At 34.9% G+C, this 16,115-nt stretch overlaps 1 protein-coding gene across 1 annotated transcript; it reads left to right on the forward strand.

Annotated features, from left to right (window-relative positions):
• The first annotated feature begins 45 nt into the window (after positions 1–45).
• Positions 46–15,979, forward strand: LOC135682039 (proteasome activator complex subunit 3). Its single transcript, XM_065196745.2, has 13 exons — positions 46–404; positions 3,045–3,077; positions 3,789–3,821; positions 5,228–5,290; positions 5,599–5,724; positions 5,908–5,941; positions 6,400–6,437; positions 8,044–8,109; positions 8,989–9,057; positions 14,006–14,073; positions 14,787–14,841; positions 15,215–15,301; positions 15,855–15,979. The coding sequence occupies exons 1-13, from the start codon at positions 369–371 to the stop codon at positions 15,933–15,935; spliced, it is 789 nt and encodes a 262-aa protein (XP_065052817.1). The 5' UTR covers positions 46–368; the 3' UTR covers positions 15,936–15,979.
• Positions 15,980–16,115: the final 136 nt, after the last annotated feature.

Consider the following 16,115-nt stretch of genomic DNA (forward strand, 5'->3'; position numbering starts at 1 on the left):
TGCTCTAAAAGCAAGGTCTAGAACCCAGGCCTTTATTGTCAATATCATGGCTGTCGTGTGGGGTTGAAACTGGAATAGAATTTCTGCTTTCAGTTGGCCAGGGAAGTTTCAACACACAAATGAGTCATATATTGTCGATAAGAACATATTAAAGACATTTGGATAGTCATTTGCTCCGGTATTGGTACAAGATTGATTGCTGAAGTCAGTTAGTGCTATTGAAAAGTGACGTTACTCAAGAATTGTACAAGGGAAATAAAAACTTTTATTACAATACAAGGAACTTCTAGCCTCAAGTGCATTTAAGACCAGAGAATCAAACAGCACACTTAGACACTGGATCATATATCACCATCAAAAGCTTCAAGATGGCTCACGACGCTTCAAAAGTGTTAAACTTCAAGGTATGATTGCATGCTGCTTAGCTTGTGTGACGTCATAGACTCACGTGTGGAAACAAAATAGAGTCCAACTTAGACCAGGCCTTTGGTGCAAGGAAGAAATGTTTTTTATGGAGCCTTTAAAGGCTTTTTCTTCCGCCTTACTGGTGTATTTGTAGGCCAGCCTGCAAAGTTTGGTAGTTTTCCACCAAGGGTCACCTCCTGGCATTGGACTAGTCCTCCATGACCAGATTCTGGCTTGAGACTGTGCTCAGTTAGATATCTTCGGTGTAAAGATGTATTTCTACTTCACAACTGTTCAAAGTTGTGGTGTAAAATCTCTTATCTGCTCCAGAGTGCAAAGTATTTTTTGTGGGCGGGGAATTATTTACTGTCATTGACGGGGAAGTATGTAGTTGAAATAACTCTATTTTCCAATGGCGTAGCATCTATGTATGCTACGCTTGCAACGCAAGCAGAAAAAATTCTAGACAAATTCTAAATTTCTTGCAACACTTCTACCGGTAATAAATTCGTTGTAGTGTTAAAGTAAATGCATAGCAAATTCTGCAATAAACGGCTTCTCTTTCATGTCATGAGCAGCATGCAGTGAACTCCAGAGCAACATGCCAATTGGCCCCAATTGGCTATTTTTCTAAATAAACAGATCGCTAAAAATTATGAAATTGGAAAAATCTGAAAAACTGAAGCCCCTCCACATCACTCTTTTGCCTGTCTAAAATAAGAGAAACATGCGATGCTCCAGTGCAGCTTCAGTGCAGCTCGAGAGAAGCTGCTGAGAGAAGTGAGAATTTTCTGGACTGGAGCTTGCGGACGGCCTGAGTGCAAGCATTCCCAAATATTTGATAATCCACAACATTTTTCTACCTATAAGCTGCTTTTTGCAAATATTCTTTGCGTGAAACATCATTTCAAATTCAATTATTTACCTTTCTTTACTTTGTGACTGCTAAAAAGAGGAAACGTTTTGTCAAATTGGGGTCAAAGTCTATTTGTCATGATCCGCATTCAGTAATTCAAGTCCAAAGGCATGCCAGTATAGTCAGAATTTACGGACCAGGGCATGCGATAGACCTGTGCACAAGCCTTGCAAATACATGATGATTTGCAGGTTCTAACTTTCTGAAACTTTACACATGGAAGCATCTTCAATTCTAACAACTCTCACAGCTCATTATGTCATCTTTGTTAACTATGAGAGTAGAAAATGAGCAGAAACTGTTGCTCCAATTCGCTAAGGCTCTGCAGTATGTTAACAATTTCGCAATGTGGAGAGCACCTCCTTGCGGGAATCCCCAGCTGCATTATAGCATAAAAACTTCTTACATTATGGCCATATAAGAATAAGATCTTTGCGACGCGGTTTTAGCACTAGGAGTTATTCTGAAAAATTTTGCAAAACAATTGGGCTTTTTTCAAAAACTTTTCACATGGGTGATAATTTTCCCTTGGCTCCCTTTAACTTTCGAACCTGTGTCAGAGCCTCTGATGCAGAGAATAGACTCCTTGATTGATTAGAATTACTCTAGTACAAAGAATTTGTTACTTTCAAAATCAAAATTTATCATCACGATAATCATTAATTACCGCTTGTATTTTTATGAAGCTGAAATTACGATTACATTCATTCAACATAGCTGTTTATTTTATGTTACCACATGCCTAAGTTCTGCGCTCACGCTACGCCACTGCTATTTTCATAAGATTTCATTAGGAACTGCCTGACTCTGAGACCATAGCCTTTTAGTGGCTCAGAAATCCCTGATGCTCTTGCAATTGCTTAAGCCTTGCAAAGTGTCCCAAGTCACTAATTACAAATCAATCTTATATATTCATTGTCTTCAATTCTCTTGGAGAATTTTGTCTTCTGATGATTAAGTTATAAGTTCAAGTCAAATTTTGCGATTGTTAGCAACCATGCTATTCAATTTTGAGGTACTGGTTTCCATTACTCTGTTTTCATATATGTCTCTGTTTATCTCCTTCCATTTTCGTATTTTCTTGAACACATTACCGCAAGCCACTCTGTTTTTGTCAAAATAATAACGTTAGTGTTTCCATGAATCATTTTTATCTGTTCTCGTGAAATGAGGCATTTTCAAATGATTCCATTTTCGAATGACTCCACTTTGAAAAGCGTTTTTGAATGACTCTGGTTTGGTATCAAATGTCTTTTTTTGAGTATATCAAAAGCTAAAACAGATTCATTCAAAAATGTTCTCACATCAAAACAGAGTAATGGCAACAAGGCCTTAAAACTTGTATGCTTACCATTGCAGGCACGCTATTGCACTTTGAACACCATCGCACACCTAGACTTTTCAGGGCCTGCGATTACCAGCATGCCAACAACTTTCATATTACCAGGACTAAACTAGGATCCAAATAGGCACCAACATAACCATAAACCACTAGTTTTGATGCAAACAGGACCTCCTGGGTTTTTGCCAAAACTAATGCAAGGCCTTTTCAAGCTGTTGAGGGTGTCATTTGAAAATTTAAGAGGGGGAACCTCTGCCTCCTAAATCAAACTATTCCACCACCCCTTTGAGAATAATGTTCATCTGGGAAAAATATTTGAATTAGGATCTTATTTTCAGTTACATTGACCCATAAATTAATTTCAATTTTTTTAACTTTTAGTGTGGAAATCTGGATATCAAAGGTTTAGATGAGGTTTGAAGATTATTTTGTTATACACTGAATTGCTTGAAAACACTTAGTAGTTGTTACTCCATTTTTGCCGCAGTATGATATATTGCTGCTTTTACTTGTCAAAATGCTTATAAAACTCTATCATCATCTGCACAATGTTACAAATAACAGTAAAAATAATTCTAGCTTTCAATATCATTGCACTATTTTATGCACCCTCATATTAAGGCAAAATTATCTTTGTTTGCATGTGCTTTTATACTGCTTGTTTGCATTTATTAAGGAAATCAATATTGAAGGGAAATGAGGCAGAGTTATCTTCAGCATTAATACATTTTTTTAGTGCCAAGATTTGTTTCTGTTTTCACAGCTTTTGTATATTCATGTTTCCTGAGTATTTTAAATGTAGCAATTTTAATTAACCATTTAAGTTTACGAAGTTTGGTTTTGTTGTAGTAGATTAAAGGCCATTTTGGCCTATACATCTATTATTATATAGAGAGGAATATTTTTAGCTGTTATTTGCAATTATATTCAGGCACACTTTTCATTTCTGATATCTTGTGAAGGAATACAGAAAGAAGTTGTTTGTGCCATACCTGTACCACCTATACCATTGGCATTTATAACTTTGTTATCCTAATATACTTAATATTGTAAAAATTTTATTTGTCTTGATATTTCTTTAACATAACTCTCTCTTTGTTTATTGGATTTCCAATTTCGTTTTAGATAAGAAAATTTGCAAGGGAACTTGTGTCAGAGGTATGATAGTATGCTCTTTGCTGCCAGTTTTCTGTCACTTATCTTTCTTAAAATTTATCTTTGTTCCTACTGTTCAAACTCTACAAAGTTAAACTTTTAAAGAAATAAGCAACCTAAAGCAACTCTTTGTTTTGATAAGGAAATTAAAAGCTATTCTTTTTTTATTTTTTGTTATTATTTCATATTCTGTAATTTTTCATCACCATGACCAATTGTATGGAATTCACTTTTACTCTTCAAGATTTTCATTTTTGCTTCACCATTCTTTAAAGTGGTAAAGATGCACCATCCAAAGGACTTTTCTTAATCAATACTCATTTATCTTTATTGTTCTACAATTGATCTTTGTCTTATTACTTTTCTTGATATTAATTGAAAGGTTAAATAAAATTCCAAAGGATAAAGTTGTAAGGTGATATTTGAATTCACCAAAACGTCTCTAGAAAATCATAGAAAACCTCTTGGCCCACTCTCCATTAAGCTATAGTTGTTGAGTATAGCGTCTAGCAACTAACACATTTGTGGAAGTAAGAGAAATAAAGTAAAGTGCAGAGTATACATGTCTGTAGCAAAATTACACTGTGCCCCTAAGAATTCACCCAGAAGAAAATGCTGACGATTTGCATTGCACAAACAATCCTCTATTTTTTCAATTTTTAGAGTGAAAGCATTTTCATATTAAGATAGTAAAATCTTACAAGCATGATAATCTCAAAGCTAAAGAATGGAGCATCAAATTTCTATATTGATCACTATGTTGACTGAGGAAATTTTTGACGGAAATTATTGGGAAGATTATTTTTCATGGCAAAGATTTTTAACCTCGAAATGAGAAAAACCAAGTGTTATGTCAAGATCTTTATTTGAAGACCTTTACTGAAATTTTGTTTTTTGATGAAATCAATTATACCAATAAGACTGCTTGAATAACCCAAATCGCCTGTAGATAGAAAAAGAGGTCATTTCATTTTATTTTTCGTATACTTCTCATTTCTTATTGCCATCAGCAATTATTATGTCATCTCTCAAGTTTTACATGCAGTCAGGGGCATAGCTTGTTAGGGTGTAATAGGTGTGACACCCCAAATTCATCATGAGTTGGTGGTTGGTCAGTTGGTCTACAAAATCTTTAGTTTGTTTGTAAAATCGCCTATTAGTAGGTGAAATAGCACTCAAATGGTATCTGCTTTTGAGAAATACAAGTTTGTATAACAGTACTAAATGGAACTCAGAAGAAAGGCAGATTCGCAATTTATTAATATCTTGCCATTAGTTGCACCCTTTTTTGCTTGCAGGCACATTTTTACCCTGCTTTCCATTGCAGGCACAAAGTATTTTTAATGAACCCTGCCTATCTGTATGTATGAGACGATTCATTTTTTGCTATTTATTGACTTGTCTTTCAGACTGAAGAGCTAATATCTCAAGTTATTCCAGTGAAAATTTTGGCATTAGATAAGCTTTGCAAGGTATGTTTTTATTTTCTTACACATCCAATGGTTGTAGTTTATTTCATTTTCTTGAATGTAAACAATGGTGACTATTTTTCTTGAATGATTTATATGTATGTTTCATTTCTCTTTCATTGTGTACTGTAGAGAATTGTTCCAATTATCAGCTGGCCTTTACTTAAAAATTAAAAAAGGTAGACATTTTTGTCTAGAGTAAATAAGCTCAAACTAACAAGCAATCTGATTGTCTCGCCTTGACTGGGTGTTTTTATTCTGTATTTAAACTGAGAAAAGGGACAAAATTGATTTTTTGTTATTTCAAACAGAGTGAACTGTTCAATAAGGAGAAAAGCACGTCATACGAAGTTGATATTCATATCCCAAGAAATGGCCTCCAAAGTCACACAAACTCGTCTGAAAGCAGCACAGTCATAGCTGATGGCGATGTTAAGGTACCTTTAACTGCTTTTTCTTTTAAAATAAGAACATCAATTTTTAAGCAAAGGCTTGTATTCACCAAACCATTATAACAGACGTCCTCAAAATGATATGTGATTTTGCAACATATCTTAAAGACTAAGTTTTAAAACTTTAAAGTTTAATGGATTTGTGATAAAAATTGTATATTGTTTTAGTCTGTTGGAAAGAAAAGAAAGTTTGAAGAAACAGGTATGTCATCATTTTTAACAGGATATTTATAGGTGCAAAATTGTAGTTAATGTATTTAGGCATTTTTATCGCACTCCATTGAAACAATTGATATGTATTATCCTTTTTTGACAATTGAAAGCACGAACTTGGATATCAAGGTCGCACAATATTTATAATGTTTATTCAAATGTGAAGTATTTTGAGTAAACCACTACTTTTAGGAAGACTCTTTGCCCCTCTGTAATCATATTTGTATTGGTTACTGGTTTCGTGGGTTGGTTCATTTTTTTAACGAACTTTGTTGGAACCATCTCCTTTTGTTTGGGCTTCTATATTGAGCTGGTCGAAACGCCAAGTTTTGGATGGTTCGGAACTGAACAAATTCTTTTGTAGAAATCTCAATTTTCCTCATCCAGGGTTGCAGTTAATTTCTGACTGAAACCTGTGACTTATGATAAATTTCTTACGTTTTCTAGAGGATAAAGAATGTCAAGAGTCAGTGCCAATCAACAATGTAAGTTGTCGGTTTTAGCGCCCTTAATTTCTCCATTTCCATACCTGTTTGCTACGCCATGCCATCTCCTTAACTATTTCCATATTATTAGTATTAACAAATGTCATCTTAGCTCTTTATGAAGTATTTGTTAAATGTAGCGCTTTAAGATGATTTGAACCGTTTCTGGTGGTTTCTGACGCATCATAATCCGAATCGAGATGGGGCCTAGGCCTATTCAAGATGTTATGAATTGTTACGGTAATGATGAGGAAACACGTTTGTTTAATTGTCTTTTAGTTATAGAATAAAAAGGTACACTCCAGTTTTTGCGCCCCTCCAAGTTTTCCTCTCTTCCAAATTTTATGCCCTCCATTCAAATTCTGGTCAAGAATAATATTAAATAAAATTAATATAAATAATATTATACATATTAAGCCTTGGTCTTTTGAATAAATGTGTATCGATCATTCCATCGGGCCATTTGGCTCAGTGGAATGATCACTGCTTTGAATGCCTCAAACTGGAATTCGATTCTGACCAAGTGCAGTATTTATAATTGGGCAGCACCCTTCTGGGAATAATTTCTTCCTGTTAGCCTTGTCCTTCTGAATAAATTTATATAGTTATATGGCTCTGACCGAAGGCTTAAAAAGTCGAAGTAGAGGAAACAACTGCCTTGGCTACGGTGAAGGTCTTCTAGGTTGACTTCAAAAGTCACTGATCATTTCATCGGGTTGTTTGGCTCAGTGGAATGATCGATGCTTTTGCTGCCGCAAAGTGGAGTTTGTTTTCAATCAAGGGCAGTAGTTTAAATTTAGCAGCACCCTTTTGGAAATAATTTTCCTTCTTATAATGTTCTAGATTCCTCTTTGGAGTTTCGTACCTACTTGCATTGTGTACTCGAATTCTAAGAAACGCAATAAAACAACATGACCATAGTTTCGTAGTGAAGTTAGTGCAATTGAATTTGGAAGCTTTGTGAATATGGTGCTAGTCGTCTTAATTTCAAAACAAAAATAAACTCTGAATTTTAATGAGGATATAAGAAACATCTTTGCAAACGTTTGTTGTTGCTTTCATTAATGTGGAATCTAGGTAATGTTGTTTAAATGAATGCCTGCAACAAGAAGAGCATTAAATATTTCATGGCTTTACGGTTTTTTGAGTTATGTAACAGTGATGCGCAATAGAAATTCACTTCAATGAACAATTCAAGAGTGCTGAACATCCTGCGTGTAGAGCCATATCAACTTTGGACTATAGCTCTATTGTCCTGTATGGATGTTAAAACTGTGGTATTTGTCTTTACATCTATTGTACTGTGGTATTTTTCAGTATAGCTGATAGGTTTTTCAGTCACACTTTCTTTCTGTGAAAGGAACTGTCATATAGACTCAAATTATAAAATTGTCTTTAAGTTAATTTGTAGTATGATCTTGATGGATGATCCAAACATGCGCCTTTTTAAAAGTTTTATACCTTTAAGCGTTTTTACCAAAAAACCCTAGTTATCTGACGAAGCTATAAGCTTGAAAATATTTCTCTCTATCTCACTGAATTTCCCTATAAATGTCTTTTCTAGTTCAGTTAGAACTTTTAATTGAATAATTTTATGTTTTTGCAGTTTTTGACACCAATGATCCAAGCAATCAAACCAGAAGTGAAGGAACTAATACAAACTTGCTCCAAGGTAATTCAAACTTGACCATCATTCAAATTTCTCACTTGGGCAACTTGTGCTGACGTCCGCATTGTCCCTGGAATTCATCGTCACCATCGCTGTCATTAGATTCAATGATTGTCGTCGTTAAACAAATCACCTTCATCGCCACCATCAAATTAGCATCACCACCATCGTCAGTCAGATTCATATTCCAAAGAAGAGTTTATTACCAGTTTTCGCGCTTTCTGTCAGCAAGCTTTTTTGCTGGAAAATTTATTGGTAGAGCTATTTGCCTGATGAAGGAAGATAATTAAATCATGGGAAACGAGGAATCCAAATAAAGTGCGGGTATTCAAATCGTGCTGTTCACGTTGCACTTCAAAATCTTACCATTTACCGACTTTCCAATTTTTTGACCAGAAACATAAAATATTGAGCAGGGATGTGCTGATAGGGGGCGTGGGGGGCTTCACGCCCCCCCAATGTCTGCAAGCTTCTAAAAAGTTGGTCGTGAAGTAGGAACTTAAAGGTAATGTGTCCAGCTAAGCAAGCAACTCTGCGGGGGATTTCAAAAACATGTGATTTTTCATGTCATCGCCTCAGCCATTACGGTCATTCTGTTTATCTACCCTGCTGGGAGGTTAGCTTTTCATGAGAGCAGTTTTGCATCGCAAGAATAGTAACCAATCACAAGCCTAAATATTACTACAGCATCATAGAATGCCAGCATTCTTCGTACATGCCGAAAGTATTGCTATGTTTATAATGATATAAACATGCTCCCCCACCCCTAGTAGCCTTCCAGGCTATTATACTTACTTCTACCTTGTAACTTATAATGTCCTTTTTTATTTCATTTTTTATGTTTTTATCTTTCGTTTCCTAAACTTCCTGATTGAATTACAGGTCCAGCTGTGGATACAGTTACTTATTCCGAAGATTGAAGATGGAAATAATTTTGGCGTTTCTATCCAGGTAAGAACAAATACGCGTTACCTTAATTCAGCTTAGGACAAGACAGTTTTTTCTTTACAAAGATTTTCTATAGATTAAGGACACTCCTTGAAGGTTCTGCCTTGTTAGATGCAGTTGAAGGCTGCTTTTATGTTTAACTGTTAAATTATATTTTCTCGAAGGGTCTCTCGCCTGGTTGTACACCTATCAAGGATTGATGAAATACCGGTCTGTCATAATGTACTTGATACCGTATTGGCAGAGCTGTACACGCTCTTTGATGTATAGAACAGGACGGTTCTAAGTTGCTACTACAAGTTTCACGCCTATCAAGGATTAAAAGTTTATGAAAAATTTTTCAAGCTTATGTCTTGCGACTTCTTTTGGCCTACATAGCGTTTCAAGGCTTCTGTCTTATGTTCCCCTTTGCACTTGACTTTTGTTGGACTAAAGGTCATTTTATTGCCATTTTTCTGATGCTTTCATTGAATGGAAAGACGCCTCTAGGTTTCTGATCTGAAACTTTTGTTGGACTAAAGGTTTACGTTTTGGGACTTTAATTTAACAAGAAGATTTTCGTGGTTTCTCTTTTGGGACTTCTGTTTGACTGTTTCTTTTTGACAGTTTCAGACTTCTGTTAGGACTGTCAATTCCAAGCACTCGTCCTTAAAATACCTCCATCTGCACCTTGATGACAAAAACTTTAAGTTCTTAGAGCAGATGAAATTATACCTAAAATACAATACACTACAATACGATGTAATACAATGTAATAGCATGTGATACGATACAATGTGCTGCGATAATATACGCTATGATACGATACGATACAATATGATATGATACAATACAATATGATACCATATGATTCGATACCATACGATACAATAAGATATGATACGATACGATACGATACCATGTGATACGATACGATACGATACGATACGATACGATACGATACGATACGATACGATGTGATACGATACGATACGATACGATACGATACGATACAATACAATACAATACAATACGATACGATACGATACGATACGATACGATACGATACGATACGATACGATAAGATACATAACAATACGATACGATATGATAAGATACATAACAATACGATAGATAGAATGAAAACTTGTATTTATGCTTGAGAATAAGAATTTGTTTGTCAACTGAACAAGGACTAAGAGTATGAAATAGCGAAGAAAGGCGAAGACCAATGGAAAGAATGTAATCCTACTTGGAAGCTTATTTGTAACTGAACATGATATGAGCAGAAGAAAGATTGCTACCATCAGGCCCATGATATGAACATGATATGATGCAACCAAGCCTTGCAATGAACCGAATATACTTTTAGCACTAATAAAACAGCAAGAGAAGTAAAACACAGCGATACTGTATGATTGTGAGCTATGGACAATTTCCCCGAAAATGCTAATCATAAAATGGTAGGATACAGTATCAAACCTGCACAATGTCACCAAACCAAACTGCCATGGAGTAAAACAGTAAAAAATGCGAAGACTCAACTGGTATGACCATCCTCGAAGATTGCTGGACCAAGGGATCTGAACTAGAGCTCTAAATTTATCGAAAAAGTAATGCAAAAAAACAATAAAAAGATAACATTACACGGATGAAACTCACTGGAAAACGCTTCAGAACACAAATGTAAACTTCATAGGAGGCAACAGGAACACAGGAAGCGCAAGGATAAATGACCAAAAAGAGATTGCAAAACACAGTTATATCCGAGGTCACGTTGTACCCCAGAAAATACGAGAAGTTTGGCCTTCGATTTCTGACATATTTTAAGACGTCAGCTCAAAAGCAGCGGTCAACGTTTATGAAAATAGTAAATTTCAAGCTTCGGTTGATTTTATTTAACGTATATTTTTGTTGCAACTTGGAATTCTTATCCTAAACAGCTGCTTTCAAGAAATTTGTAAGCAAACAAAATGGCGCGTTCGGATTGGCTAAAAATTTTTGCAAGCAAAGCATCTTATTTGACAAGAAATACATTCAGCCTTGCTCATTTCATTGATATTACATGCTTTATAGATCTCCTACTCAAGCTACCTTTAGATCCATTGGTTTTTTAATGTGACTTTTAGCCTTGAATAATCAGTTGAGATCTTCTTAGCCTGGTTTCACGTGGCATCTTTCTTTTGGCAGGTTATATTAATCTTGTTGTGTACATTGATATAGTTGCTAGATTTTAAGTGTTTTTTGCATTTTTGTCCAAAGCAGGCTTACCAATAACAGCTTGAGACTTATTTCGCCATGGTTTAGCGTACTCACAGCAGATTAGGTAACCGAGAGCACCATTATCTGCTCATGTGTTATCATGGAATAATTAAATAACAGTCTGCATTTAGCATACGGTTACATTTTCTCAGTGGTGATAAGCATCCTTGAAAATCAGCTAAAATGCTCAGCCGATAACATATGCGCACAGCACATGCTCTATACAATTTGACATTGAGCTGTGGGCACAAGGATCTATCGCCATGCCATTAAAAGCTGCTAGTGGAAAAACTTGATTAAAATCTCAATACTGCGCGTTTCCAACTGCCGCAATATTGAATTTCTCAAATCATGCAATTCATTGACTAAAAACATTGTTTTTTATTCAATTTGACTGCCTCAATCGCACTGAACCTTCTCCTTCCAGCAAGTAATTTCTCGTTGTATGGACTGAATGATGCTGTTCCAAATATCTGTTTTACGTTTTTGTACTTAGACCAAACAATCCAAAAGAAATTGTCAAAATAGTACTAGACATTGAGTTGAAAAAGCATCTGAATTGATCCAAAGTTGGCCGGGAAATATTAAAATTAGTACAGACTCTTTCGATATGAACTTGCTGTTGTCTAGTCTTGGTTCTAAAACTTGGACCAAGTTAAAACAGCAATAATCCTTTTGAAGACTTTGTATTTCACTGGTCATTTCCAGACCATTTGTAACAGGTTCAACCGTTTATGTTCGTTTGTTCCCGTCATGTACTTTATATGCGTTCCAGAATGTACTATCGGACTATGCAGCTCAAATTCGAATATCCTAAAATATATTTTTATGATATACTAACTAGCAACTCTAATGCATTGATTGTCATTGAATTATTGCACACAACTAAAGTTTGTTTGGCAGAATCATTTAAAGCTTTTTACAATTACTTGTTTTCGTTTAGATGTTTCTAATTTGCAAATTTTTATAATACTGCCTTATAAACCTTTTTTATAAGAACAATTTTGTGAGAACACGAGCCTAAGAATTGGTCAAAAGTTAAGAACAAATTGAGAACAAGCTGAGGCTGTGCTACAGTAAAAGCCCGCGTGTATGATCCTACATTTTTCAGATTTTGGCAAACAGGTTCTTGTATTAATGGGTACTTATTGAAAGGTTAGGCTAAACAGGTTCTTAATAATAAGGCTTTTAGTGTACCAATGTTGCCCAAAGTCCACCAACAATTGTTCAACAATACAGTACTGTATATAAAATAGCACCAATAATTTTTTTATAATAACAGTTCAAATTTAACATTGTGCATTTTGCGTTTTATTTTAACTATCCAATTTTATATCACCTTTTTTGGTTTTTGGTAAAAGAGTATATATATTAAATGGTTAAACCCAACATGTAAGAACCTGTTTGAAATTTGTTAGCTAAGCAAGTTCTCATATTTTGGAATATTAAAAAAAGCAAATTTCTGCCAGAAGGTTTTAAAATTCCTAGGTTCTTACACGCTGGTTGTTACTGTACTGTAAAATGTAATTTTGAAAAATGACTCGTCACAAAGACGAGGAGTATTTTGCTATCTAAGGGTTGTTTATTCGGTGAATTTTTAAATTTGTTGGCAAACAAAAGGTGTCTCACTCACTTAGCTAGCAATTGCACTGCTTACATCCTAATAATTTTTAAAAAAGTTAAGAACAATCTAGCCACATATTTTCAAAAAAGGACAGCCAGCCTGAACTTCAGTTTACTAGTTATTTTATAGAATGAGTGTTTTTGAGTGTGATGTTTTATCAAGAAAATAGGCCCAACGAAATGTAGAAAAGCAGTATATTTGTCTCTCATTGTTCAACTTTGAATCGAGTAGCTCACAACCAAACATATTTGAACATTTACATTATCTAATAAATTACATCAACACCAACATTATGATACGTCATACGTCAGCTCATGCTTCCGGTGTTAAGATATCTACGCCCTGTCGATATCAATAGTTTTATCAAAGCAGCTTTTATGGTGTTTTCTTTGGTCATATCTTAATGGCAAGAAATACCTGATTAAGAAGTCTTTGATTTCATTGTCGAAAGTTTTATGTCTCTGATTTTGCAATATTTGAATACCTTTTCTTGACTGTCTTGACTTTAGTATCATAGTAGCTAGAAGCGTCAGAAAATTTAGGATAAAGTTAAGGGGTTGGGGGAATAAATATTGCAGAAAATGTAAATCTGCAGATGAAGGAGGAAGACTTATAACTTAGAGCCCTCATTCTCTATCAGTCGCCACGCGGTCAAAAGACCCAAGAAATATATTACTGGATCTGACATGCGTATTCTGGCAGATTCTTTTCTAGTTTGTTTGTTCCTTTCGTCTGAATTTTTGTATGAATGCTTCCTTTTCAATTCTTCATCTTTGTAGAGAGCTTAAGTACTAACCTCTGCTTAACTGAATCACTTACCCAAGCATTTCCACTAGCCCTTTCATCCACGCCGACCTATCCAAACGGCCCTGTCCTTAACCCCTTCATCCGTCAGCCCTGATTTAGATGGCTTTTGTTACTAAAGCACTAAAATTTATCAGTATTGGGCGTTTGGATAAATGTATGGTTATGCTGCGTATATTTTGACAGGCCTGCGTGTTAGTATGAAGACTGTATTAGGCAGTGATACGATTTGAGTGACCTGACTTGTAAAGATGGTCCTATGCATTTTTTTCTATCTTGCAGGAAGAGATTCTCAACGAAGTAAATAGGATACAGACTGAAGCAACTTCATTCCTTGACCAGATCTCAAGGTAGAGTCAGTTTATTATATCGTCCAGGGTTTCTTTAAACTTCTATCCCTATGCCCTATCCGCGTTTGAATTGAATTTTTATTGATAGATGAATGCATTATGATTCAAAGTTCGTTTTTTATCCTGGAGAATTTTTTGCGTTCAAAATTATAGATTTTTTATCCTGGAGAATTTTTTTTAAAAACTAGCAACTCTTTGAAAGGAAGTCCTGTGAATTTCTGTTACATTCTTGAAAAGCAGTTGTGTGAATCGTAGATAGTTCAACTAATGTTCACTTCACTGAGTCCTTCATTCTGCATTCCAGGATATCTTTTGTTGTTAAGTTATCCAATTTTTCTCATTTCCACTGTAAATGGCAGCTCCATTATTCGTTAAAACCATATATTGTCCTTCTTTATCTTCCTAGCCTTCAATGTTGCACTGTTGTTGCAAAAACGTAATTATAGCGCATAAAAATGATGTGATGTAGTGCATAAATAAGAAAAGGACTTTTACACGACATACACTTGTCCTTAATGCTTGGTGTAGTTCTTTATACCATCTGACGTTTCTGCTGATAATTTTTTCCGTAATTACCTATTTCTGAACAGTCGTTGCCGTTTAAATGTTTGTTCCGGGACAATTGTTTAAGACTGTTTCAAGCCCTGCTGGTTCTTGATATAAATGCACCCATTTTTTATGCTTTTCGTAATTTGAAATTATTTAAATTTTAGGTATTATATTACACGGGGCAAGCTTCTTTCAAAGGTCGCAAAATATCCACTTTTGGTAAGTAACAGTTTGTCGGTAACAAGGGTAGTGCAAGGTAACTCTTTTTGACTTTTTACAAGGTTTTTTTCTCCTCGCATATCTATTTTCTTATAAACTTAAGCAAGATGCAGAGCGTAAAGCTTTTAAAATAAACTTCCTTCGGGCTCTTTGTTTCAGGAATCCCTAATCTTGCTTTAGTTTTTGAGATTTCTCCCATCATCCACATGGGTGATGGGAGAAATCTCAAAACCTAAAGTTAACTTAGATACTCAAAAACTTAGATATAAAACATGCCCCCCTTAAGAGTCGTTGCTAATGCAGAAGAACGGGTGTCCTTTCTGGAACTGCAAAGAATCTTCCCGGACATTTCGTTGATGGATTGGCTTTTCAGGACGACTACCGGCAAGTCATTAAAGAAGTAGATGCAAAGGAATATGTCAGTCTACAACAGAACTCCCATGAACTCAGAAATTTCTATGTAAGTATAAGTTGATTGCAATACAGTAACCGTTGAGAATTAATGTTTCCAAATGCTGTTTTTAAAAGCAGGGATTTTAATAAGAGGACAATTCATTCATTTATTACTTCATTCATTCATTCATTCATTCATTCATTCATTCATTCATTCATTCATTCATTCATTCATTCATTCATTCATTCATTCATCCTGCTTTTATTCATTCATTCGACTTTAATTCATTTACCCATGCACTCATTCATCCCGTCATGAGACGTTTTAATTGTTTAAGTATCAGAACGCAGAATTCAGTCTTCAAAAATTTCTTATCAGTGCGCATGAATGTAATAGTTTATAATTTTTTATCTGAATAAATTTTTAATTTTTCTTCAATGGGTACATAGAAATATAATTTAGATGAGGGTTGCAGTAAATGAAGTTTTGATACATTTAGTAAAACTTCGATCAAAAAAACATAGAAATGTGTTGCTACCAAAAGGAACTTTCTAAATTTTATGTAGGCAAGTAAAATTGTCTTACACACCATAATCGTGTTGGGATTTTTCTATTTTAGCTGCTGCTTCTTGACTCAATTTCAAAGAACTATGAGAAAATCAAGAAACCTAGATCTAGTAACGTAGAATCGATGTACTAAACATGTCGCGTCATATTTATTCATGAAATGTTAGCTAGCTAGCACGTGTTTCAGCATTTTGTGAATAAAAACTCTTGCGTTTATCTATATTTCTACTTTTACCTGAATAAAAACTCAAGCCTTTAGATGTTTAAAATAAGCCCATGCTTTAAAGCCAATACCAGAAACATGTGGGTTTTT

Source organism: Rhopilema esculentum, chromosome 16 (genome assembly GCF_057945365.1).
Source record: "Rhopilema esculentum isolate cy_ngs chromosome 16, ASM5794536v1, whole genome shotgun sequence".
Taxonomy (NCBI): domain Eukaryota; kingdom Metazoa; phylum Cnidaria; class Scyphozoa; order Rhizostomeae; family Rhizostomatidae; genus Rhopilema; species Rhopilema esculentum.

Excerpts from the sequence above, each read along its gene's own strand:
- LOC135682039 (XM_065196745.2), top strand. The coding sequence starts at position 369 with ATGGCTCACGACGCTTCAAAAGTGTTAAACTTCAAG. Across the intron at positions 405-3,044 it reads CAAAAGTGTTAAACTTCAAG|TGTGGAAATCTGGATATCAA; the intron begins GTATGATTGCAT and ends TTTAACTTTTAG. Across the intron at positions 15,302-15,854 it reads ATGAACTCAGAAATTTCTAT|CTGCTGCTTCTTGACTCAAT; the intron begins GTAAGTATAAGT and ends TTTCTATTTTAG.